Source organism: Lithobates pipiens, unplaced genomic scaffold (assembly GCF_037356315.1).
Source record: "Lithobates pipiens isolate NorthernLeopardFrog02 unplaced genomic scaffold, aLitPip1_a1.2 Scaffold_13, whole genome shotgun sequence".
NCBI lineage: Eukaryota > Metazoa > Chordata > Amphibia > Anura > Ranidae > Lithobates > Lithobates pipiens.
Window position 1 is genome coordinate 389,729,300 of NW_027507718.1, and position 26,476 is coordinate 389,755,775.

General features: G+C 48.2%; 1 protein-coding gene across 1 annotated transcript in view; it reads left to right on the forward strand.

The window, feature by feature from the left end:
- LOC143975213 (cytochrome P450 4V2-like) overlaps nucleotides 1-26,476 on the forward strand; it is a 197,607-nt gene that overhangs the window by 165,151 nt on the left and 5,980 nt on the right. Inside the window, exons 7-8 of the mRNA XM_077477355.1 lie at nucleotides 1,867-2,058; nucleotides 3,142-3,244. Of these exons, the coding sequence (XP_077333481.1) occupies nucleotides 1,867-2,058; nucleotides 3,142-3,244 (295 nt within the window). The remainder of the gene's footprint in view (nucleotides 1-1,866; nucleotides 2,059-3,141; nucleotides 3,245-26,476) is intronic.

Here is a 26,476-nt window from a genome sequence, read left to right on the forward strand (position 1 = left end):
AATACCTTTAAAAGAAAGCTCTATTTGTGGGAAGAAAAGGACGCAAATTTTGTTTGGGTACAACATTGCATGACCGCGCAATTACCAGTTAAAGTAGCGCAGTGCCAAAGTGTAAAAAGACCTCTGGTCATTTACCAGCAAAATGGTCCGGTCTGAAAGTGGTTAAAGGAATGGCAAGTGTATAAGAACAGAGGTTTAGCAAATAAATGTAATAACATGTGGGAACCATGGCTGATGCTACCAGCACTCCATTTTTTTTTGGGATCAGATGGAAATATAAAGGTCAATAGACAATTTGCTAGCTATAGATTGGTTAAGGAAGGATATCTTAAATAGGAAGAATTGGTATGGAGGATTCGTGAAGGGGAGGGGTATGCTAGTAACTGACTTAGTTTGGCCCAAGGGAGGGATGGAGAAGGGAAAAAGAAAGAGAAAGAGACATTTATTTAAACGAAAAAAAATGTTGTAATAAGTTATTGTTGTATGTATTTTGTATTTTTATGTGTGTTTCACAATGTGACTGTGATGGAGGAAAAATGTTAATAAAAAGAGATTGAAAAATGGAATGGAAGTACATGTATAACTGTTTACTTACTTTTCTCATTGTATGTTGTGTTGTTTGTAATGATAAAGATTAATGATAGAGATTAATTGAATTATAAAAAAAATGGTTAAACCTTGGTTAACAATGACTGGTGTAGCCAAGAGTAGTTAACTAGGCTTGTCCTATAATATAGACTGTTGTTGGGCATTATCCACTTGACCTCTGGAAGATCTACCCCCCTCCCTTTCCTGACCAGGCCATTTTTTGCGATACGGCACTGCATTAATTTAACTGACAATTGTGTGGTCGTGTGACGCTGTACCAAAAAAAAAAAAAAAAAAATATATATATATATATATATATATATATATATATATATATATATATATATTATATTATAATATATATATATATATATATATATATATATATATATATATATATATATATATAATGTGTGTTCTTTTTTTTCCCCATAAATAGAACTTTCTTTTGCTGGTATTTGATCACCACTGCGTTTTTTTATTTTTTGCACTATAAACAAAGAACGACCAACAATTTTGAAAAAAAAAATATTTTTTTTTACTTTCTGCTAAAAAAAATAAAAAAATCTAATTTCTTCATTAATTTACACCAATATGTTTTCTGCTACAAATTTTTGCTAAAAAAAAATCCCAAAAGTTATAGAGTCTACAAACTATGGTATATTTTTATTGATTTTCTTTTTTACTAGTAATGGCAGAGATCAGCGACTTATAGCGGGACTGCTTTTTAAGGTGGACAAATCGGTCACCTAACTGCCACTTTTGGGAACCAGTGACACTAATACAGTGATGAGTTCTAAAAATATTCATTGTCACTGTACTAATGACACTGGCAGTAAAGGGGTTAACATCAGGGGCGATCAAAGGGTTAAATGTATGCCTAGCTAATGTTTCAGTGTAGTGGAGAGGTACTTTTACTAGTGGAAGGCATGGGCTTGGTGTTCCTGCTTTACAAGAACACAGGATCCATGCCTTCTGTCTTGACAGAATGGCAATCTGCCTTGTTTACATAGGCAGACTGCCTGTGTACAGAACGATCAGCGGGTGCCGACAGACATCGGGTCTGCGGGCCCTGCTGATCAGCTCCTGTTGTGTGAACTCGCGCCAGATACCCTAAGTGCAGGATCATGTACGATCCTGCACAGCACGGCCACCCTGTAACAGTAAATCTGCTATGGGGTGATCGGCAAGTGGTTATAGAACAAGTTCAGCTGAATGTGACTAACTACTACTAGAAAAAAGGTAATTTACGTTTGTCTTTTTTTTTTATGTAATCAGGTCATTAGAGAAAGAGCTAACATACTAAAAGAACAAGGATTCGTGGAGGAACAGCCCAGCAGTGATGTATATTCCAGCAAAAGTAAGAAAAGAAGTGCATTTCTAGACATGCTTCTGAGTGCTACAGATGATTCTGGCAACAAACTGAGCTACAAAGACATTCGTGAAGAAGTTGATACTTTCATGTTTGAGGTAACTCTTCTAAAAAAGGGATGTAAGTTAAACATGTATAAGGCCTCATGCACACAGGACGTTTTTACAGCTGATGTTAAGGGCATATGATTTTTTTTTTTGACTGCCTCCAAAAGCCCCTCCATGTTAGCCTATGTGCCCATGCACACATAAATGTTCAGAGCTGTTTGGAGGCATAAGCATTTAGGGATAGTAGAAAAAAAAAACACAGCCTGTGCGTCCAGGAGCAGACGCTGTTGAGCTGTAAAAATGCAAAATGACAAAAAACGCTGCTAAAGGAGGCTAAATGCTGTAACAAGCAGTTAGCAGCATTTGGCGTTTTTTAGAAGTTTTTACATTATAGGGAGTGTTTTTAATGAAAAAACACTTGACACCAAAAAACTTGTAAAAAATGCCCATAAACGCTATTAAAAAACGTTGCTTTTTCCTGGCAGCAGCACTGCCATTTTTTAAATGTCCTGTGTGCATGAGGCCTGAGACTTGGAAAATGTAATTTGTCACACTCTAGTATCTGAAATGGATGAGTTACAGCCCAGCCTTGTCTCTGTTTAATGAAACAGGATCAATGCCTTGCCAATTTGATAATACAGCAGTAGCGACCTGTAATGCAGGGCGCAGGGGCGCCACCCCCTATCCAGGCATTCGTCATGTAATCTACATGCGAGGCGCCGAACGCATGGTTTCCAATGGGGTATTTTTTTTTTAAGCACGTGATTAGAGCCAGAGGCTCTAAAAGCCTTCAACCCAGTTGTGTGACAGTAGCGAATGAATATTCGCTATTGTCTCCCTGTATCTCCTCCTGGTCAATCAGGAAGCGGGTCCTGAGACCTGCCACCAAAAGAAGAAGCAATCCTATTGGCCTAGGAGGAGGGAGGAGCCGCAGTGATGCAGAGGAGGAGGAGATGCAGAGCAAGCCGCTGCCAACCGCCTATAGTGGAGGATGTGCTACCTGCAACCTAGATGGGGTAAGTGCGGGGCTAGTTAACCACCGAGGGGGGGGGGGGTGTGCGGGTGAAAATATAACTCCAGCCGCCACTGTAATGCAGCGAATAATATTATATACATTTGTCTATCAATTAACAGGGGCATGACACAACTGCTGCAGCCATGAACTGGTCTTTATACTTACTAGGGTCCCACCCTGAAGTACAGAGAAATGTCCATAAAGAACTGGATGAAGTATTTGGTATGTTGCCATGCAATGTTTTATTTCTGCAGACTCTTGCTAGAACTCCACATTTAGAATAATGCATACATCAGAAAAATGTGTCAATTGTCCTTTTCTCCAGGCCAAACCCGAACACTTTAGCGATGCACAGGATTCTTTTCCTGTAGTATACACTATAGGATTGTAAAAGATCTAGGACACCTTTGGGTGCCTCAAGGAGAGTAGTAATGTGATGCATAGAGCGCGCCACAGAGAAGAGTGGGTGTGGCCAAATTGTGTTAAAAGTGGAAGAGGCATTGTTAAAGAAAACAAAAGCGTTCTTGTGTTCCTAAAATAATCTTACTTTGCTGTGCCACAAGTAAGTGTCTCACAGGCATGTATAAACCTCAGCATAATTATTTAAAAAACTCTTCTAGCACGTATGATTTTGTGTACATTGAAAATAATCAGAGAGCTAACATTTTATCTGAACCGACATTAGTTAACCACTTCCCACCCGGCCTATAGCAGAATGACAGCCAGGCGGTGGTTCTGTTATCGTGACTGGACGTCATATGATGTCCAGTAGTACAACATGCTGGCGCACAGTGTGGCGATCGCGAGTGTGGCGTGCCAGTCTGACACACTGCATCACCAAACATGGTATGGAGCCTCTGACAGAGGCATCTTACCACGTGATCAGCTGTGACTTATCACAGCTGATCATTGCATGAACCAGAAAGTTCCTGTAAACGGCTTTTCTCAGTTCGTGCGGACAGGGAGAGGTGATCGCCGGCTCTCCCAGTGGGGTCTGTGCTGATAATCAGCACATTGATTATCAGCACAGCCCATCAGATGTGCCACCACAGCTGTCAAAAGGTGTCCATCAGCTGCCAGACAGTGTCCCATCAGAAACGGCTGTAGGTACCCATCAGCGCCCTCATCAGTGCCCTACAGTAACACCTGTCAGTAACTCATCATCAGTGCTGCCCATCAGTGCCGCCTGTCAGTGCTCATCACAGCGGCCTGTCAGTGCCCATCACAGCCGCCTGTCAGTGCTCATCAGTGAAGGAGAAAACAAAATTTTATAACCGAAAAGATAAACTTTTTTTTTTTTTCAAAAATGTTGGTCTTTTTTAGTTTATTTAGCAAAGAAATAAAAACCCCAGTGGTGATCAAATACCACCAAAAGAAAGCTCTTTGGGAATAAAATTGTCCTGGGCAGGAAGGGGGTGAAAGTGACTGGTATTAAAGTGGTTAAAATAGTCAGGGACTGCTTAGCAACCAGCTACTGTTAAGACAATGGACACTTTGGTGAGAGTATGTAATGTTCAATATAGTGCAATGTGGTATAGTGTATAGCAATGCAGTACAATGTATTGGTGTGAGTGCTATATGACGCATACAATGTATGGATGTAAATATTGTATGATACAGTGCAATGCTTAGGTGAGAGTACTATGTGAAGCGACACGCTGTACTGTCAGAATTTACCCAGATGTGATGCAATGTGTTGTAAGCATGCTTGCGCTGCATGGAGTAACTGACTGCAGAAATAGTCCGGCACTACTACACATAGCTGTCACATACCTCCCAAATTTTTGAGATGGGAATGAGGGACACCTATTGGCAAAATGATGTAGACAAAGGACACACACTGCCACACTCCCTTAAAGGAGAATTATCCAAAAAAAAATAATATCTTCACAACTGCATTTTTTTACCACTACAATTCCTTTTATACTGGCTTTTGAAATTTACAGATACAGCCATTTAGAAATTGGATTGCTTCCGGACGTCTAGGGGGCGCTCGCCGTGTCACCCGGGACACGATGCGCGTGCTCAGTGGCAGTGATGTCTGCTGGCACCCGCGATTGGTGGATAACAGAGCAGGACCGTGGATCTATGAGTGTAAACTCACAGATCCACATCCTGTCAGGTGAGAGGAGGCCAATGGTGTGTTCCCAGGACAGAGGAACACCGATCGGTCTCCTCTACTTCTGAGTCCCCTCCCCCTACAGTTCGAATCACTCCCTAGGTAACACATTTAACCCCTTGATCACCCCCTAGTGTTAACCCCTTCCCTGCCAGTGACATTTATACAGTAATCATTGAATTTTTATAGCACTGATCGCTGTATAAATGTGAATGGTCCCAAAATAGTGTCAAAAGTGTCCGATATGTCCGCTACAATGTAACAGTCATAAAAATGACGGATCACCACCATTACTAGTAAAAAAATAAAAATAAAAATGCCATTAATCTATCCCCTATTTTGTAGACGCTATAACCTTTGTGCAAACCAATCAATAAATGCTTATTGTGATTTTTTTTGATTTTTTTTTACCAAAAATATGTAAAAGAATACATATCGGCCTAAACTTTTTTTTTTTCAAATTGAGATATTTATTATAGCAAAAAGTAAAAAATGTTGTGTTTTTTTTAAAAACTTGTTACTCTTCCTTTGTTTATAGCGCAAGAAATAAAAACCGCAGAGGTGATCAAATGCCACCAAATGAAAGCTCTATTTGTGGAGAAAAAAATGATAAATGTAATTTGGATACAGTGTTGCATGACCATGCAATTGTCATTCAAAGTGTTACAGTGCTGAAAACTGAAAATTGGCCTGGGCAGGAAGGGGGTGAAAATGCCCTGTATTGAAGAGGTTAAATAAATGTTTTAACCACTTAAGCCCCAGACCATTTTGCTGGCTTAAGACCAGAGCACTTTTTGCGATTTGGCACTGTGACACTTTAACTGACAACAGCGTGGTCGTGCGACGTGGCACCCAAATAAAATTGATGTCCTTTTTTTTTTCCATTAAATAGAGCTTTCTTTTGGTGGTGTTTGATTACCTCTGCGGTTTTTATTTTTTGTGCTATAAACAAAAAAAGAGCAACAATTTTAAAAAAAACTCATTATTTTTTACTTTTTGCTATAATAAATATCCCCAAAAAATATATAGAAAAAAACATTTTTTTTCCCTCAGTTTAGGCCGATACGTATTCTTCTACATATTTTTGGTAAAAAAAAAATCGCAATAAGCGATTATTGGTTGGCTCAAAAGTTATAGCGTTTACAAAATAGGGGATAGTTTTATGGCATTTTTATTAATAATTTTTTTTTTTTTTACTAGTAATGGCGGTGATCAGCCATTTTTATTGTGACTGAGACATTATGGGGGACACATCGGACATTTTTGACACATTTTTTGGGACAATTGCATTTATACATCAATTAGTGCTATACAAATGCACTGATTCCTGTGTAAATGACACTGGCAGTGAAGGGGTTAACCAGGAGGCGGCAGTGTAGGGGTTAAGTGTTTCCTAGGGGCGTGTTTCTAACTGTGGGGGGCATGGCTGTGATTTACAGAGCACTGATGTCTGCTCCAGTCACAGGGAGCAGAGATCAATGTCACTTGTTGCTAGGCAGAACGGGGAGATGTTGTTTACATCGGCATCTCCCCGTGAGACGATCACGTGTATCCCCAGGGCGATCGAGCCTGCGGGACCCACGGTCGGACTCACGGGGTCCCGACTGGTATGCGCGCGATGGCACAGCGGCAATTTTAAATGGATGTACCTGTAAGCCAATTTGCCTGTCCATTCTGCCGACGTGCATCATCGTGCGCCGGTCGGGAATCGGTTAATAACCACAAAGGAAATAAATCCACTTTGTATGAACCAAAAGTCTTTATAAACCCAGATATTACCTTGTAAAAGTGACAGTGACATCATCACTGTGCTGTACTCTCACTGTGCAGAGAGCAGATCTGAGGGAGCAGATCTGAGGGAGGGACCCAGCAAGCCCCACCCACTCTCTATGGAATTCTACACTACCACGGTTACTTATGCAATTAAGAGGAACATGCAGAGTCTTTGCCCTCTCCACCTGTCTGCAGAAAACTACAGGAGGGGGTGAAGACGAGACCAGGCACCCTGCACAAGGAGAAAGAGCAGCAGTGACCAGTTTTATTACAGGAAGCTCCTGCGCAAAGACAAAGTTTTCACACTGGATTACTGCACAAATCTAGAAGAAATACACAAAGCACACTACGATTCAAGGAAGAATACACATACCTCATACTTAGACAATATTTGCTTATCCTTGAGTTCTTGTGATCTGTTAAAAGCTGGATGCACACTATACAATTTTCTGTGGATTTGTTCCTTAAGATTTACCAAAACAATATAATATGAGGTCAAACCTTAAGAGTTTCAATTTGTATGCAATCAGGCAGGCCCTTGCACTACACGGTTTTGGTAAATCAAAAGTAAATCATACAACAAACGTTGTACAGTGTGTATGGGGTCTTAGGACACCTGATGTACGCAAGCCTTTTGCGTTTATATGAGATATTTACCCTGAAGCCTGCAGGGCCTTAAGGAGCACCTACATGTAAGGGGGGTAGGTAGTAGGTGGGTGACACTTCCTCCATGTTTCCCTCCTCATTGGGCACCAAGCAAGGGTCAAATGAGAGGCCTACCCTGGGGTTTTTCTGGGCTATGCTAGGAACCTTTTACAGGGTCACTGTCTTATGCAAGGGGTACCTTTACTTGAACAGACGACTGAACTCTAATAAACTCTCTCTATGGAATTCTACACTACCACAGTTACTTGTGCAATTAAGAGGAACATACAGAGTCCTTGCCCTCTCCACCTGTCCAGTGTATCACTGCTACCTCACTCCTAGGAATGGTATAGAGCCCTGCCATGCATCTAGCTCTGACTTCATGTATGCACTTCACTTAACTCTTTGTCAGAGAATACCAACCGGCCATTTGGCTAATAGAAATGTACGTGTAAGAAGACGCTTGGCTAATAGAAATGTGCATGACAGAAGATGTTTGACTAATAGAAACGTATATGTCAGAATGAATGTTCACATGGTCAACAGGAATGCACATTGGGCCTTTTCCCAGTAAGGAGGAAAAGCAATACAGTAGCCTATGAGTTAACTCTGCCTAAGAGTCTTAGGATTCACCCTCTTTTTCACATGTCTCTATTAAAATGAGCTGTGTCCAATCCATTTCTTGATTGAGAACCAGAGTCTCCAGCCCCCCTAATCATAGAAGGTAATGAAGAACATGAAGTGGAAACCATCCTGGACTGCATGAAGAGGTGAGGTCAGGCCCAGTTCCTCATTAAATGGAAGGGCTATGGTCGGGGGGGATAATTCCTGGGAGCCTTCTTCTAATGTGCATGCTCTACGTTTAGTGCAAGCTTACCTCTGACTCCATCCTGAGAAATGGACCTGGGGGGAAATGTCAGAGAATACCAACCAGCCATTTGGCTAATAGAAATGTGCATGTCAGATGACGTTTGGCTAATAGAAATGTGCATGTCAGAACGAATGTTGACAGAACATCCAACAGGAATGCGCATGCGTGATGTATCTTGGTGCCAGACAGGCTATTTAAGGATACCTTTGCCTGTGCTTTATGCTGACTGGTCTTCAGCTTTCCCTGTGTACCTCCAGTGAGTTCCCTTGGTTAATGACACGGCTTACTCCTGACCTGATATTGGTCCTGCTTGTGTCTTGTCATTAGTTTCTGACCTGGCTCGTTCCTGACTTTGGCTCTGTCCCTGATTTGGTACCTCATTGCCCACCTGTTGATGACCCTGGCTATCAAATGACCACATGACCAGGGTAGTCTAAAGGTCCCTTTTTTACCTGTTACCCATTCCACTCCAACCTCCACCCCATTATCAACCCATAAAGTAAGAGACCACACCTTGCTTTGGAGTAAAATGGCCATAACAGCCTTTATTACGATACTCAAATACTCCAATCAAAATATATATAAATATATCTATATCTATATATAAATAACCAAACAGTATAAATATAACCATAAATATAACCATATCCATATAACCATAACCCACAACTGGTAACGAATAGCATATAGCTAACATGGCCGGTCTGGTGATCTCTGACGGTGACCCATAACTTTACCAACCAACTTTACCAACCAACCAATCACTGCGGTACCCACTTGTAACTTTTCCAGGCCTCCAGCTGTGACCGCTCGGAGACAACCTCCGCAGTGACAACCATAACGGTATTCCCTCCAACGTTCAGGAATACACCGGAGGGACCCATCCTAGCAATGGGCCCCCCACCCCATATCAGATGACTTCTGATTTACCGCCAACCGTCAAAGACCACCAGACACAACCGCCACAGCCCAAAAGGGTGACTCCCTTACCCTTGAGGGCCACCCCACACCCCCAAGGCCATGTGGATAACCTCCTGCAACCCCAATGACCACAAGTCAATCCCCCCATCCGACAAGTGAACCCCATCCAGTCTCAGGTACATGCCCACATAACCTTCCAGTTCGCAGTGGCGAACCACGATCCCACCCTGTTGGGCCACAAACCTCCCCACCACCTTATTGACCCCAATAAGGGTCCTATGGATGCTCGCCACCGAACGAGCCCAGCGCCAGGCCATCCTCGCCACAGTGCCCGACCACACCAGTACAGTACCCGGCAAACGGAAGCGCAGCCGCATGAAATCGGACTTGCCGTCCGCAATCAAATCCCTAACCCTCCGTACCCCCAGGTCGTTCCCCCCCCGCATGGATTACCAGCACCGCCGGGGGACCGTCCCGAGACACATGTCTCTCAATCTCCTCCATCAACCGTCCCCACCGCATTCCAGGGATACCCAACCACTGCAAGCATGCCTCCCTCCGGGAAATCCCAAGTTGCCTGCCCTCGGGCCTTTGATCACCTCTCCTGGCCCCCCAACATACGTAGGAGTGCCCCACGATCCAGACAAGGCGAGCCGGACCTCCATCTGAAAAGAAAAATCAACAGCGTAAACAGCCCCCACCCAGTAACCCGGCATCCACCCCGACAGGACAACAACCACGCCAGCCCCCCAAACCCAGAGGAAGCCCAAAAGATTTGTGCAGGCGTGCAACCCTAAGAACATAATGTCTGCTCGTTACGTTTTTATTATTCCTGTGTCATGTAAAGTTTTTTTTTTTTTTTTTTTTTTTTATATAGACCATCAAACCACCAACGGTGGCCTAACATAAGAACGAAAACGCCGAGACTCCCCTCTCCCTATCCGGCGCTCTGCCGCCTCCTCCAAACCGCACCGGGCCGCCTCCGTGGCAGCCCCTATCCGGAACGAATGGGACGCAAAATCCCTCGCAACCAACCCCACCGCCCGCAAGCACTTCCGAAACACCGAAACAAATTGGTACTTAGACAAAAAAGGACCCACCCTCATGCCACAGGAAAGGGCCCTCGTCTCACTGCCCGAAAAAACCCGCACTGCCGCCACCGGGCACACTCTGGAACCCGGAAACGCAAACAGGGACACCAGAACCCCCTTGCCCAGCCGATCCCTTTTGGACCTGCGGAGCCAGAGCCCCACCCGATCAACTGCAACTCGAACCTCCCCAGCCAACAAACCCCCTGCCACCTTCTTGGACGGGCCAACCAACTCCCCAATCCTAAACGCCCCATAGACGGCCAAAGAAAACGCCGCTGTGAACAGCCGCGTCTCATATTCCAAAGAGCACACCCGCTCCAGCTGAGCACAGATCGCCTGCAAGATGGCAAACGTAACCTGCCTCCGCGTATCCCTCGTCCCGAGTTGCCTCCCACAACCCTTCAGCGCCTGACGAACCCAAAAAATCCTAAGTCCAGGCTACCACCCGCAACAGCTCAAACAAAAAACGTCAAAACCGCCATATGCCGACCGAGCGCAGAAACCGACACCCCCCGTTCCATATTCCGGGCCACAAATTAAAGCACCAACAACCGCCAATCGGAGCCTCGATCACGTACCCCAGCCTCCCGAACCAGACCTGACCTTGCAGACCAACCTTGGAATAGGCCGCCCAGGTGGGCGCACTCACAGACTGCCGGATCCATCCGGCGGCGACTCCAATGGCAACCCCCAAATCCACTCCGGGCAACGGGCCCCTTCCGCTTCCGCGCCCGGAGCCAGCTCCCTGAACCTGTCCCACTGAAAACGAGACGGAGTCAGCCCACTCGAGTTCCACACCCGGTATGTACACAGCGTAAGCAAAAACATTCAACTGTAACCAACGAAGGACCAACTGCCGCATCAACCGTATCACTGGAGGGGATGAAGCCGACACCCGGTTCACCACCTGCACAACCCCCATGATGTCGCAATGAATGCGCAACTTCAGATTCCTACACTCCTCCCCCCACAGTTCCAAAGCCAACACCAACGGAAACAGTTCCAACAGAACCAGATTGCCCAAAAACCCCGCCGTTCTCCAAGCCTCCGGCCACGGCTCCGCGCACCACTTGCCCCTGAAAAACGCCCCGTACCCCGTATAACCGGCCGCGGCCGTGACCAAAGCCAAGTCAAAATTGCCGACCGGGCCCGCCATCCACCTGGCCCTCCCATTGTATGAGCCCAAAAAACCCGTGCCAAACCCGCAAATCCACCCGGTGCTCCCTTCCCAACCGCACAAAATGGGTGGGAACGCTGACGCCCGCCGTAGCTGCCGACAGCCGCCGGCAGAAAATCCTTCCCACGGGAATGACCCTACATGCGAAGTGCAGCTGACCCAAGAGCGACTGTAACATCCACAACTGTACCTTGCGCCGGCCCCGAATATCCTTAACTACCCGCTGAAGCTCCACCAACTCGTCCTCCGGCAGCCGGCACACCATCCCCCGGGAGTCGATCACGATCCCCAGGAAACTCAGTTCCGACGTCGGGCCCTCCCTCTTATCGTCCGCCCAGGGAACCCCAAACCTGCCCGCGATGTGCTGCAACGTAGACAGAAAATCGCACACACAGCGGAGGCAGGCGGGCCCACACATAGGGAGTCAGCCAAACAGTGGACAACTGACTCCAGACCCGAAGCGTCCCTCACCACCCATTCCAAAAAGGAGCTAAACGTCGCACAGTACGCACACGAGGTCGAGCAACCCATCGATAGGCACATAGCCACTAAATACTTGTCACGCCAGTGGCACCCCAACAGCCAAAAGCTATCCGGATAAACCGGAAGCAGCCGGAACGCCGATTCCACATCAGTCTCGGCCATCAGCGCCCCCCCGCTCTAACGCCGCACCCACCGTACCACAGCGTCAAACGAAGCGTAGGACACCGTGCACACCTCAGGGTCACTGAAATCACGCACGGAGCCCCCGATAGGAAAAAAGACAGGTGAGGAATAAGCCGAAACTGCCCTGGCTCCTTCTTGAGGACCACCCCCAATGGGGAAACCACCAAGTCGGGCCACGGCTTATCCCCAAACGGCCCCCCCCCATGCGCCCCCACGCCACCTCCTTCCGCGGCTTGTCATCCGCCACCCACGGATGTTCCAATGTGGACTACAAGTTTTCCGCAACCCGCGGCACCTCAGGCAGCGAACACGGAATCCTGAAGCCATCCCGAAACCCCGCCACCAGCAAACGCGCCGCCGCCCCGTCCGGATACCAACTTAGAAAAGGGGGGGGGCATCCTTGCCAGCATCACCGTCGTCCTCCCCCTCCGGCGCAGCATACCCGACTCGCTTCCCCTTCCGGCAGCACCGGGACCACATGTGAGTCCCGCCGCAACCGGAACACCCGTGCTTGAACGTGCACGCTCCTCCAAACTTGCAGGCCCCCACGGTGTACTGCCAGCAAACCCCCCCACTTTGTTCCGGCCGGCAGCCCCAAGGTAAGCGCACGCCTGGCCCCCCCCGAAGAAACTGAGATGGGGGCCCCCGCCAACGACAGAAGCCTCATCCAGAGGCTGATGTCCTTGTGGTCCCAGCGCAATTCCGACCGCACCGCCTTGCGCTGCCGGAACTGCTCATCGTACCGGAGCCACGCCACCCCCATAAACCCGACGGGCCTCCCCGATCGCCTCCATATAACAGAAAAAGCGCCAAGCAATGCTCGGGGCTCTTCCCCCCAATGACGCCAGCCAAAATGGCAAGCGCCCGGCGCCAATTGGAAAAGTGTGCGGTATCAGCCGATACCACTGCTTCCCCCAGCGGCCCCTCGAAGCATACATACCCCGCACACCACGCCGCGTCGGCCAACCGAACCATGTCCGACCGCGCCACCGAATCTTGTTTGCCCGCGTCAACCCCCGATGCCCCGCCCCCCCTCTGTAGACGGCACCAAAGGTGCCACCGGCGCCGTACACCCCGGGGTATCAGAGGCCACCCGAGGCCCCCCGCCGGGGGAGCCACCCATGGGGTCGCCAACGACGGCTAGGCCTGCCCCCCGGTCAAAATGCCCCGCCAAGGCCCGCAACCGCCCCTGTCCCGCCGATCCCACACCACCTGGCACCGCCGCCGCAGGAACCCCCGCCACCCCGCGTCCCAAACCCCAGGCGTCACTGGCCCCCCCGCGCCCGCCCGCACCACCCCCCAACGAACCCTGCAATGCCTTAGACATAACAATGCATCAGGGGACTCACCTGGCTGACCCGGAACGCTCCTCACAGCCGGACCGGTGACATCTCCCCCTGGAATGGGTAACTCCTCTGCATCCGACAACTCCCCCTCGGACCGGTCCTCCTGGACCCATGGTGGCGGGGGTGCAAGCCCCCCGGGGGAAGAGACCCCGGAAGCCGAATCCGCCACCCGCATAGGTGAGTCCGCGCCCCCGGCTGATTCCACCGTGACAGCCTGGCGAAGTGAGCCAACCCTGCCAGCCCCTGGGACGGTGGACCATCGGGCGCTCCTCACATCCATCCGGGTGGAGCAGCCTGCAGGCGGACCACGAACCTGCCCAGGCTTACTGGCTGTCCCCCTCCGGGCCGCTGAATCCCTGTGAGAGCCAGCCCGAGCAGCCATCCCTCACCCCACGCTGTGTCCTGCTGCAGCATCCCCCCCGCCCCCCCCCACTGGCTCCTAAGCCGCACGCCGGCCGCGTGACTCACCCGCCCCACCCCCCCCCCCCCCCGGGCCGCGCCGTGAAGGCCGCTCCGGGCCCCCTGAGTCCCCCTGTGTCCGTTCGGCTGGGGGGAGCGATCCATCCTCCCCAGGGCTGCTGACTACCCGAGGTGGCAGAGGGTCCGGTCCAGACGAAAAAATGCGCCGGAGGCCGTGACCTCCGCGCGCATTGCAAGTGCTCACCCCTCCTCAGGTCCGGTCCCGATGTCCCCGCCAGGCCTCCTCGCTGCTCCCGCAGCCACTCCGGTCCGTGTTCTTCCGCTGGCCGCCGCAGGCCCGCCAGCATGGTCTCGTCGGCCGCCATCTTCCAGAGGAGCAGTGAAAAAACTGCCTCCTCTCTCTGTCCCCTCCGTCGAACTGGACTTTGCTCCGCCCACTCCACCTCTTATAGGGCTCCTCCCCTGTCCCCACACTCACCACCAGCTCCTCCCCCTAAGGCTAATCCCCTTGCAGCTTAACCCTTTAGTTCCCTTAAACATCCCTGTCATGCCCGGCCCTCCATTACTTCCCTCCTAGTCCATTCACTCCGGGCCTCACTTTCCTGCCTCTGATCCTGATTTACCACCCTGCTTGAGTGTCTGCCCAGCTGGCTGCTGCTGCAGTTCTGCACCACGCTGAATGTTCCTGCTGAAAGTCTGCTGAGAGCTTTGATCAGCCACACAACCTGGCCCCACACCGCAAGTGGAGTGTCTCCTTAACCTCAGCTAAACTGCTGTAGACAGCTACAGTTCCAGATATGATGATTCTCCTGCTGCCTTGGAACCGCATCTTCTGCTGCAAGTTCCCTGACCTACATCTGCAGGCATTCATGTCCCTCCTGTCCCTTGGCACCTTCTGTTTCACTTCTTGGAGCTGGAGATACAAGAGAGGCCAACCTTTTCATTTCAGTCTCCACTCAGGTACGTGACAATCTTCTTCTTCCATATCTGTGTACAGGTTGAGGCCTCAGCAGTGCACATCTGCTGCCTTTGCTATGGGAGACGGATCGCTGCAGAAGGAGTTCTAACATCTCCCTCACTGCAAGAGGCCACCTGGAACATGTACTCGCTTACCACAGGCTGCTAGAGAAACTTCCATTACCCTTGATAACCATTTTCTTTTACTTCACACTGTGTTAACTCTTGTACTATTATTGTACTATTATCTTCATCATACTCCAATATGCCTCGTGACCCAAGCTGTAGCTACACATGCCAGTTACTTGCATTACACCCCTTTAGTAACTTCATACCAGGCAAAGACAAAGTTTCAAAAGTTTTACTTGAATAACTTAACATGACATACACAGGTAACAGTAAGACATAAAGTGCAGTCTTTTCCCTAGCATCCCTAATCCCTAACTTCAGGCTTGTGGCTGCCCCAGCATGCCTGCATAGGATGAAAGCCCATGCTTGTCAGGGTCCATAAGAGGTTCCTTCAGGGAGGACTGCAAGTCCCAGCAATCTCCCCTAATAGCAGGAATTCAGATTCCAGCATTACACTGGCAACCGAGACTCTGGCAACAAACATCACATCTCTCTAGCTCTGAGTCCTGGGCCCCCTGGGTGCGGACCCCCAGTTCCTTTTATATCACATGGAAGCAGTGGGTCGTACCAAACAAAGCCCACAAAAAATAAAACACAGGAACATAATTAACTATACCCTTCCCAACCGGGGCAGCGTTAACCTCTACCTGCCTATATATATTTATTTATAAATTAATTTTTAAACTGTGTAAACCTATGTATTCCATGAGGATTAAAATGCAATTATACTTACCTGCTTCTTAAGCTACTAAAATGTACCTACCTAATGATATTTGAATTGTACCTAATACATTTATTGTATTTTATTAGTATAAATATATTCTAAAAATATTATGTTTTTCAGAGTAGACATACCTGTACAAATGTTCGCTGACTGGTTGCTTTGGCTTATGTTATTTAGTAGGGTACTATTTATTTATCTAATTGTAGCGCCGGCTCCTGAAGAGCACGCGCTATGCTTTTTGAAAGTTAAGAACTGCAGTTTGGTTTGGGTACAATTGTTCTAAATTTGGACCTCAGCATCAGTCTGACTGGACTATAGGATGTTCAGCCTGGCCACAAGGGGCACTGTCTCTTCTGGCAGGCATAGAACCACAGTCTAGTTGGGTGCTTTAAAGTGGTTGTAAACCCTTAAAAACCTCTTTGACCTACAGGTAAGCCTAGATTAAGGCTTACCTGTAGGTCCAAGAAATATCTCCTAAACCTATACGGTTTAGGAGATATTTGCCCGAAGACAGGCACCGCTGTCTACGGCGCATGCACCGTAGACAGCGGCGCGCAGGCACACTGAGTGCAGCATCGTCAATGACGAAGATGCCACACGATGCCGCGCGTGTCGGCTCCCGTGCGCATGCGCGGGAGTGACATCATCGCGGCTTCGCCGAATGACAGCGGCAGAGCTGGGAGACCCCACGAGAAGATGGATGCGCCGGACTACAGGGGACAGCGGTGACTTCGCTGGCTCCTGTATCAGGTAAGTGACACATAAACGCCTACTATGCGATGCATAGTAGTCCATTATGCTTTGCCTTTGCAGGGAATGAAAGAGGAAGTAAACCCATCAGGGTTTACTTCCTCTTTACGTTTACTCTCTTTCGGAGCCTGCCCAGTGGGAGTGTCACTCTTGCTGTGCTTTCTGGGAGAGGGTACTTAAGATGCGGATGTCACATGGTTTGGGGTTCCGGTCCAGAAGGATGTTCTGACTCCATGGTCCTGGTCCTCCTGACCAGCCCCCAGGAAGGCTATGGCCTGGGGTGCGGATCCACCCGACTTATTGTTTTCGGGGCTGGCTAGCCTGAGGCAAGGAAACTAAAGCAGGATTCCGAGGTGGTCCAGTGCCGCCCCCAGTTGAAGAGGCCCAGTAACTTCATAGCTATCCAGGGGAGGACTCTTCAGAAGAAGGCCATGTACGGGTTGGCTTCTTAGCAAGAGCCTGGAAGGGCTGAAGTACCTAAGTGAACCCTGTCTCGTGGGTATCGCCAAGCTGGCTGAAAGATCCAGGTATCACACGAGTGTTCCTTAAGTGTTAGTTTCCTGAAGTCTACAACACCGTCTGTGGCAGGGATGTATTCCTGTATGTTCTACAACAACGTCTGTGGCAGAGATTTGTTCCTGAGTAAAGCACCTTGTTGGCTGCTAGGCCTTGTGAGAGAGGGACTATCCAACTTGAGTGAACATCAAGTTGTGAATGGCTATTCTCTGGGTTTAGTCAAAGTAAGCAAGTTCTTCATTATTGACTTTGACACGAAGAGTACCTGAACTTCCTTCCTAACCTTCTGATCCTATTTTTGAGAGACTGTTTGTTGTCTACGTTTTGCAAATAAAAATCACTTTATGTGGATCTGTCGTCAGTCTCTGAGTTTACTGGGCCATCTACCACGGGAACCTCTAGACACAGATCGAGGAGGAGAAGGTAACGGTAAGCCCAATCAAACCAGCAGCTCCTTTGGGGGTCAGTGCTACATAATAAAAAGCTTAAAGCAGCTTTCCAAAGTGGTCAGTTTATAAGATATTTCTAACTCAAAGCATGTACATAGCAAAAATTACACCCCAAAATACATTCTGCTACTCCTCCTGAGTATGGCGATACCACATGTGTGAGACTTTTACACAGCCTGACAATATACAGAGGTCCAACATGGAAGTGGTACCTTCAGGCGTTCTAGGAGCATAAATTATACATCTCATTTGGTTCCTACCCATCACACTTTTGAAGGTCCTGGAGCCCCAGGACAATGGAATTACCCACAAAATGACCTTATTTTGGAAAGCAAACACCCCAATGTGTATTCTATGAGGCATGGGCTGCAAATAGGTACTCGGGTACTCTGACGGGCTGGTGACAGGTACTCTGTTACTCCGATGGGCTGGTGAGAGGTACTCCATTACTCCGACGGGCTGGTGACAGGTACTCGGGTACTCCGACGGGCTGGTGACAGGAACTCGGGTACTCCGACGGGCTGGTGACAGGTATTCGGGTACTCCGACGGGCTGGTGACAGGTACTATGGTATTCCGACGGGCTGGTGACAGGTACTTGGGTACTCCGACGGGCTGGTGACAAGCATTCGGGTACTCAGATGAACTGTGACAGGTACTCGGGTACTCAGATGAACTGTGACAGGTACTCAGATAGACTGTGACAGGTACTCAGGTACTCACATGAACTGTGACAGGTACTCAGATGGGCTGTGACAGGTACTCAGGTACTCTGGTACTCAGATGGACTGTGACAGGTACTCAGATGGACTGTGACAGGTACTTAGGTACTCAGAACGGCTGTGACAGGTACTCAGGTACTCGGGTACTCAGATGGGTTGTGACAGGTTCTCGGGTACTCAGATGGGCTGGGACAGGTACTCAGGTACTCAGATCGGCTGGGACAGGTACTCGGGTACTCAGATGGGCTGGGACAGGTACTCGGGTACTCAGATGGGCTGACAGGTGCTCAGGTACTCGGATACTCAGATAGACTGTGACAGGTACTCGGGTACTCAGATGGGCTGACAGGTACTCAGGTACTCAGATGGGCTGACAGGTACTCAGGTACTCGAGTACTCAGATGGGCTGACAGGTACTCAGGTACTCGGGTACTCAGATGGGCTGACAGGTACTCAGGTACTCAGATGGGCTGACAGGTACTCGGGTATTTGGGTACTCAGATGGGCTGGCAGGTACTCAGATGGGCTGACAGGTGCTCAGGTACTCGGGTACTCAGATGGGCTGTGATGGGTTTGACAGGTCCTCTTTATTTGGGGGGGTAATCAGTGTGATTGGTGTGTACACTAGGCGGTAACGAGATGTTATCGCAATCTCCTCCTCACACACGAGGAGGAGAACCTGGTAACATCTCGTTACTGCGGTTTGTTTACATTCTGTGACCAGCTGTGATTGGACACAGCCGGTCACGTGGTAAAGAGCCAATTTCATTGACACATGTGACCGGCTGTGATTGGACACGGCCGGTCACATGTACCGGGGGGGGGTGGAGATGAAAATCCCACAGATCGGGGATGGGCTGTGTCCGAGGGAGATCCCATCTGTGGGCGTCTTTTGACTATGGCCCGGTATTGCAGTGGTTAAAGAGGATCTGCAGTCTGCTCACATAATTTGTAATAAAAACATCTTTGCCATTCTGAAGCTTCCCTCCAACCACTTTGCATATTATTTAATTATTATTATTATTATTAATTATTGGTCATGCAACTCTGTACCCAAATGAAATTTTTAGCATTTTTTTAAACAAATAGAGCTTTCTTTTTGTGTCATTTGCTCACCACTGTGTTTTCTCTTTCGTTCATTGACGGACACAGCTCCAGTAATCTTGACCATAGGGTTATTTCGCCACCTTCAGGCAAGGACTAGACAGAACAAGTAATACATGTGAAAACAACAGAACGTTACAGTTCTGCCCAGGGGGCGGTCCCTCTGGTAGTTACCCCTCATCCTGCTTCCTGCAGCTCAGTTTTTTTCTGCCTAGTGAAGGAGTAGGACCTAGGCTCCCTGCCGGGACCATCGGTCCTGGGGATTTTTTCTGGATTTTTGCCTTTTGCGCAAGATTTTAAGATCCTGTGATCTGCTATCAACAGCCGGCTGGGTGACAGGCTGGATAATATAGATCCTTGTAGTCTCCCCAGTCTGGCCATTGAGCGTGTGCAGGCCCTAGCTACGCGCTGGGTCAGCCACAACATGCCCCTCAGGCTCCAGGGGTGGCCGGTAAGCGCAATGCTCCGAGGCACACATATGGCCGGACTACAGATGTCTTTGTCACAGTGTGCCATGGCCAGCAGCCACCCAGTACTGCTCGGGTGTGGGTCTGTGATGGGATGTCCCCAGCTCGTCTGGATGGTAAGTACAGCTCTTCCTGCCTCGGTGGAATTGAGCAGGATGAGCAGGAGAATTTCGGAACTGGCGGCCTTGTCTTGCAAGTCGCCCTATCTTGTTATCCACAAGGATAAGGTAGTGTTGCGTCCGCAACCTTCTTTTCTGCCGAAGGTGGTTTCAGCTTTTCACCTGTAGCGCCGGTACTCCTAATGAGTATGCGCTATGTATTTAAATTTCGTTTTTGCTCAAAACTGTAGTGAGTTTTGGGGTTAATTGTGCTAAATTGTACTTTGGCATCAGTTGACTGGGCTGTATAGAAGTCCTGCCTGGTCATAGGTGGGGTTGTACACCTGTGGGAGGCTATAGAACGCAGTCTGGTTGGATGCATTGGGTACCAATCTCTATCTCGGAGCCAATCAGTGGGCACGTTTGTCTCACGGCATAATCCGGGAAAGGGTACTTAAGGTGCCAAAGTCACGTGGTTCTGGGTTCCGGTCCAGAAGTTGTTACTGACTCCATAGTCCTGGTCCTCCTGACCAGCCCCCGGGGGCCCTCATGGCCTGGGGTGCGGATCCATCCGTTTCCGAGCCTCAGAACTGGCTAGTTCGAGGCGCAATAACTGGAAGGACGATTCTAAGGTGTTCCGGTGCTGTCTCGGCATTCCCTGGCAGGTCGATTAGGGGGTCCCTCTCCTCCCTCTCTTCTTTGGGTGGGTGTTGAACCTCAAAAAGTCGGTTCTTGTGTCGACTCAGCGCCTGGAGTACCTAGGCTTACTGCTGGAATCCGTGGAAGCGAGAGTGTTTCTCCCTTCAGACAAACTGCAGACTCTGAGCTGCGGTGAAGCTGTTGATGAACCGCAGGTAGTCATCTCTGCGAGATTCTTGAGTCTTGCAGAAGGAGATATTGACAAAATGGGACAAATCTCCGTTATCCCTGGATCAACAGATTCAGGTGAGCCAGTTAGTCAGGGATTCCCTTCTCTGGTGGCTGAGATCTCCGGCCCTTCTGCGTTGGACAGTGATCACAACAGACGCCAGCTTGACCGGCTCAGGTGGAGTACTGGGAGTACAGTCGGCCCAGGGCCTCTGGTCCAGGGAGGAATCCAAGTTGCTGATCAATGTGCTCGAACTTCGAGCTATCAGGCTATGCCTCTCCACATGGTCATTGAGACTTTGAGGGCGTCTGATCAGGATCCAGTCAGACAACGCTACAGCGGTGGCATATGTCAACCATCAAGGAGGAACAAGAAGCTCGGCTGCAGCACGGGAGGTCACTCACATCCTTCGGTGGGCAGAGCGGCATGTACCGGCCCTGACGGCCATATACATCCCAGGAGTAGAAAACTGGCAGGCAGACTATCTAAGTTGCCAGATGCCTAGTACGCCTGGTGGCAAAGGCTCCCTGGCAGTTAACAATGCAAGAAGACCTTCTGTCACAAGGTCCGATTCTCCATCCTGCTTTACCGTCGCTGGTTTTAAGGGCATGGCTGTTGAAAGCCAGGTGCTAAGGAACTGAGGCCTGTCTGACTCAGTGATTGCAACTATGTTAAAGGCACGAAAATCTTCTTCTCAGAAGAACAGCAAGGAGTAGACCAAAAACTGGCTTTAAGCACCATCAAGGGACAGATATCAGCCTTGGCTGTCTTTTTCCAATGACCCCTGGCGTCTCACTCTGTAGTGAGCACCTTTGTACAAGGGGTACGGCATGTAGTCCCTCTGGTGCGTCCACCCTTGCCTCTGTGGGATCTGAACCTGGTGCTATCGGTGCTTAAGAAACCACCGTTTGAGAACATCAGGGAAAATCCCTTGTTGACTCTTTCTCAGAAAGAGGTCTTCCTAGTGGCCATTACATCGGCCAGGAGAATTTCGGAACTGGCGGCCTTGTCTTGCAAGTCGCCCTATCTTGTTATCCACAAGGATAAGATGGTGTTGCGTCCGCAACCTTCTTTTCTGCCGAATGTGGTTTCAGCTTTTCCCCTGTAACGCCGGTACTCCTAATGAGTACGCGCTATGTATTTAAATTTAGTTTTTGCTCAAAACTGTAGTGAGTTTTGGGGTTAATTGTGCTAAATTGTACTTTGGCATCAGTTGACTGGGCTGTATAGAAGTCCTGCCTGGTCATAGGTGGGGTTGTACACCTGTGGGAGGCTATAGAACGCAGTCTGGTTGGATGCATTGGGTACCAATCTCTATCTCGGAGCCAATCAGTGGGCGCGTTTGTCTCACTGCCTAATCTAGGAAAGGGTACTTAAGGTGCCAAAGTCACGTGGTTCTTGGTTCCGGTCCAGAAGTTGTTACTGACTCCATTGTCCTGGTCCTCCTGACCAACCCCCGGGGGCCTTCATGGCCTGGGGTGTGGATCCATCCGTTTCCGAGCCTCAGAGCTGGCTAGTTCGAGGCGCAGTAACTAGAAGAACGATTCTAAGGTGTTCCGGTGCTGTCTCGGGTTTTGGAGAGGTCCAGCAAATCTACACGCGACCAGGGGAGGACTCTTCAGTAAGAGATCCACACACAATGCTGACTGCTCGGTAAGAGCCTGGAAGCTGAGCTGCCATGGACATTGATTGAATCCACAATTCTTACAGTATCGTTGGACCGGCTGAAAGATTCTGGTACAGTAAGAAAAATTTCTACTTCTACCCTTCCAGTTGTAACTAAGTTTCCAACCAAGTCTGCTTGAGAGACTTTGAAAAGCTAGAATTACCTGTTGGCTGCTAAACTCAAACTTAAGGATTTATCCAAAAGCTAAAGAGTGCAGAGTTCCCTGGATTGTGTACAGAGAGAGAGACTTTTATTGAAGTCAGCAGTTCCAAGCACCTGAGCTAAACTTTACCCTGATACCCTCTATTCCCAACTTAGAGACTGAGGTTGTTCAACTGTTTTATGCAAAATAAAAATCCTAACAAGGAATTCAAGTGTCGGTCTCTACAGTTACTGGGTTATCAACCCTGGGAACCCCTAGACAAGGACAACGAGTATGAGCTGGAGGAGGTAATCGGTAAGCCCAGAAAAATTCGGTGGTTAGTGCTACACATCTCAATGAAGGCATTGTGTTACCATCATCCTAAACCGACACATCCTAAGGAGGTGACCCTCCATTCCCTGGACATGGCCCGGGCTCAAAGGGTACATCTGTCTGCCATGGCTCCCTTCAGGAAGTCAGACTCTCTGTTCGTTTCGGCAGCTGGTCTTAAAAAAGGATTGGCGGTCTCGTCGTCCACCATTTCCAGGTGGATCAGACAGATCGTGGTCCAGGCTTACTCCTTGAAGGGGCAGGTGTACCCCTTTCCTGTCATGGCCCATTCCACCAGGGCAATTGGGACCTCTTGGGCTTTCCGACATCAAGCGTCAGTCGCTCAAGTGTGTAAGGTGGCGACTTGGTTGTCCGTTCACACTTTTACAAAGTTCTACAAAGTGGATGTAAGCGCATCTTCTGATGCCTGCTTTGGGCACAAAGTTTTGCAAGCAGCCGTGTAATGTTGCAATTTTACACTCTTTCTTCCGTTAAGAGAAAAGTTACCTTTTTGAATGTTAATGCATTCTGATGCATATTTTGACTACAAGTTCTGATGCGGTTGGTTCAGATGGTGACTCCCCCCTAGGGAGCACCTCTGGTTGTGGGTGAAGTTATGATACTGCTTGGGGACGTCCCTACGGTCAAGATTACTGGAGCTGTGTCCGTCAATCAACGAAAGAGAAAATAGGATTTTTGTACTCACCGTAAAATCCCTTTCCATGAAGTTCATTGACGGACACAGCACCCTCCCCTCCCCTCCTATTGGTTTACGTTATACTGCTTGCTGACATACTGAGCTGCAGGAAGTAGGCTGAGGGGTTATTACCAGAGGGACTGCCCCCTGGGCGGAACTGTTAAGTTCTGTTGTTACATGTTCTGCCTAGTCCTCTCCTGAAGGTGGCGTAATAACCCTACGGTCCAGATTACTGGAGCTGTGTCCATCAATGAACATATGTATTATGATATAAGTGTTTGGTAAAAAAAAATAAAAAATTCAAGTGTATATTAATTGGCTTGTGTTAAAATTATAATTTCTACAAACTATGATATATACTGTATATACAGTATTTCACAAAAGTGAGTACCCCCCTCACATATTTTATTATATCTTTTCATGTGACAATACTGAAGAAATGACACTTTGCTACAAAAGGTAGTGAGTGTACAGCTTGTATAACAGTGTAACTTTGTCCCCTCAAAATAACTCAACACACAGCCATTAATGTCCAAACCACTGGCAACAAAAGTGAGTATACCCCTAAGTGAAAATGTCCAAATTGGGCCCAATTATCCATTTTCCCTCCCCGGTGTGGTCTCAGGTGTGTTAAATCTGGTGTTATCACTCTCTCATACTTGTCACTGGAAGTTCAGCATGGCACCTCATGACAAAAAACTCTCTGAGGATCTGAAAAAAAGAATTGTTGCTCTACATAAAGGGGACCTAGGCTATAAGCAGATTGCCAAGACCCTGAAACTGAGCTGGAGCACGGCAGCTTAACAGGACAGGTTCCACTCAGAACAGGCCTCGCCATGGTCGACCAAAGGAGTTGAGTGCACATGCTCAACTTCATATCCAGAAGTTGTCTTTGTGAAATAGACATATGAGTGCTGCCAGCATTTCTGCAGAGGTTGAAGGGGTGGGGGTGGGGGTCAGCCTGTTGGTGCTCAGACCATACACCGCACACTGCATCAAATTGGTCTGCATGGTTGTGGTCCCAGAAGGAAGCCTCCTTTAAAGATGATGCACAAGAAAGCCTGCAAACAGTTTGCTAAATATAAGCAGACTAAGGTGTGTCTTGCCTACAGTCAAGCATGGTGGTGGGAGTGAACTGAACAAGAAAAACTCACTGCTCCAGGTGGGAAGGAGAAGCCTGATGGATCCTGTGGGTGCCCTCAACGGCTCGCCACCGTGTATGACAAAAAATAGAAGAAATAGCCGCACACCACTATATTGATCCATGATCCTTTATTAGGACATCCTAAAGCACACTACAGGAACAGAATGCTTGGTAGACGCATTTCACACACTTCAGGTGAGCTTAATCAATGATACCAATAATGATTAAGTGCACCTGAAGTGTGTGAAATGCATCTACCAAGCATTCTGTTGCTCTAGGGGCTTTTGGGATGTCCTAATAAAGGATCCTGGATTAATATTATGGTGGTGGGAGTGTCATGGTCTGGGGCTGCATGAGTGCTGCCGGCACTGAGGAGCTACAGTTCATTGAGGGAACCATGAATGCCAACATGTACTGTGACATACTGAAGCAGAGCATGAGCCCCTTCCTTCAGAGACTGGGCTGCAGGGCAGTATTCCAACATGATAACGACCCCAAACACACCTCCAAGCAGATCACTGCCTTGCTAAAGAAGCTGAGGGTAAAGGTGATGGACTGGCTAAGCATGTCTCCAGACCTAAACCCTATTGAGCATCTGTGGGGAATCCTCAAACAGAAGGTAGAGGAGAGCAAGGTCTCTAACATCCACCAGCTCTGTGATATCTTCATGGAGGAGTGGAAGAGGACTCCAGTGGCAACCTGCGGAGCTCTGGTGAACTCTATGCCCAAGAGGGTTAAGGCAATGCTGGAAAATAATCTTGGCCACACAAAATATTGACACTTTGGGCCCAATTTGGACATTTTCACTTAGGAGTGTACTCACTTTTATTGCCAGAGGTTTAGACATTAATAGCTGTGTGTTGAGTTATTTTGAGGGGACAGATAATTCACACTGTTTATACAAGCTGTACACTCACTACTTTACATTGTAACAAAGTGTAATTTCTTCAGTGTTGTCACATGAAAAGAATAATAATAATATATTGCATGTTGAGTTCATGGAAGATTTTATTTTTGCCCGCAAATTGTTGGAAAATACTGTATACGTGGCTAGGCTGCCAAAAAGTTTCACGCGTGTGGTATGCTCATACTCGGGAAAAGCAGCAGAATGTGTTTTGGGATGTAATGCCATGTATATATCTCATATAATTAAATTTGTGTAAAGAAACATTTTTTTTTGCAATTTTCCAAAAACTTGTGGCAAAAAAATCTTCCATGAACTCATCATGCCTCTTAGCAAATGCAATACCCTAGGGTATCTACTTTCCAAAAATAAGTAATTTGGGCGTGTTAGAACTGTCCTGGCAATTTAGGGCTTCTAAAAACAATTACGTGTATGACCAACATTAGGAATTTTTGCAACACTCCCAATGTCAATGTCAAATGTGAACGAAAGAAGAACCTAACAGATTCCTCTACTCACACTGATTGATTTTGATGAAGATATGTCTGCCAGAAAAAAGTGAGAAAGGTATATACAAAACAATGGGAGCTACCGCCCACTGACCACCACACGCTCCTGATACTTGGGCATACACTTTCTTTTTTTTTTTTTTCGTGGATCAATCTCCCCCTGCAGTGCTGTATTCTGAAAGCAGCCCTCTGCCCTACACTAATACTCCACCAGTGTGGTAGCGAAGGAAGCAATCCTTGATACAAAAAC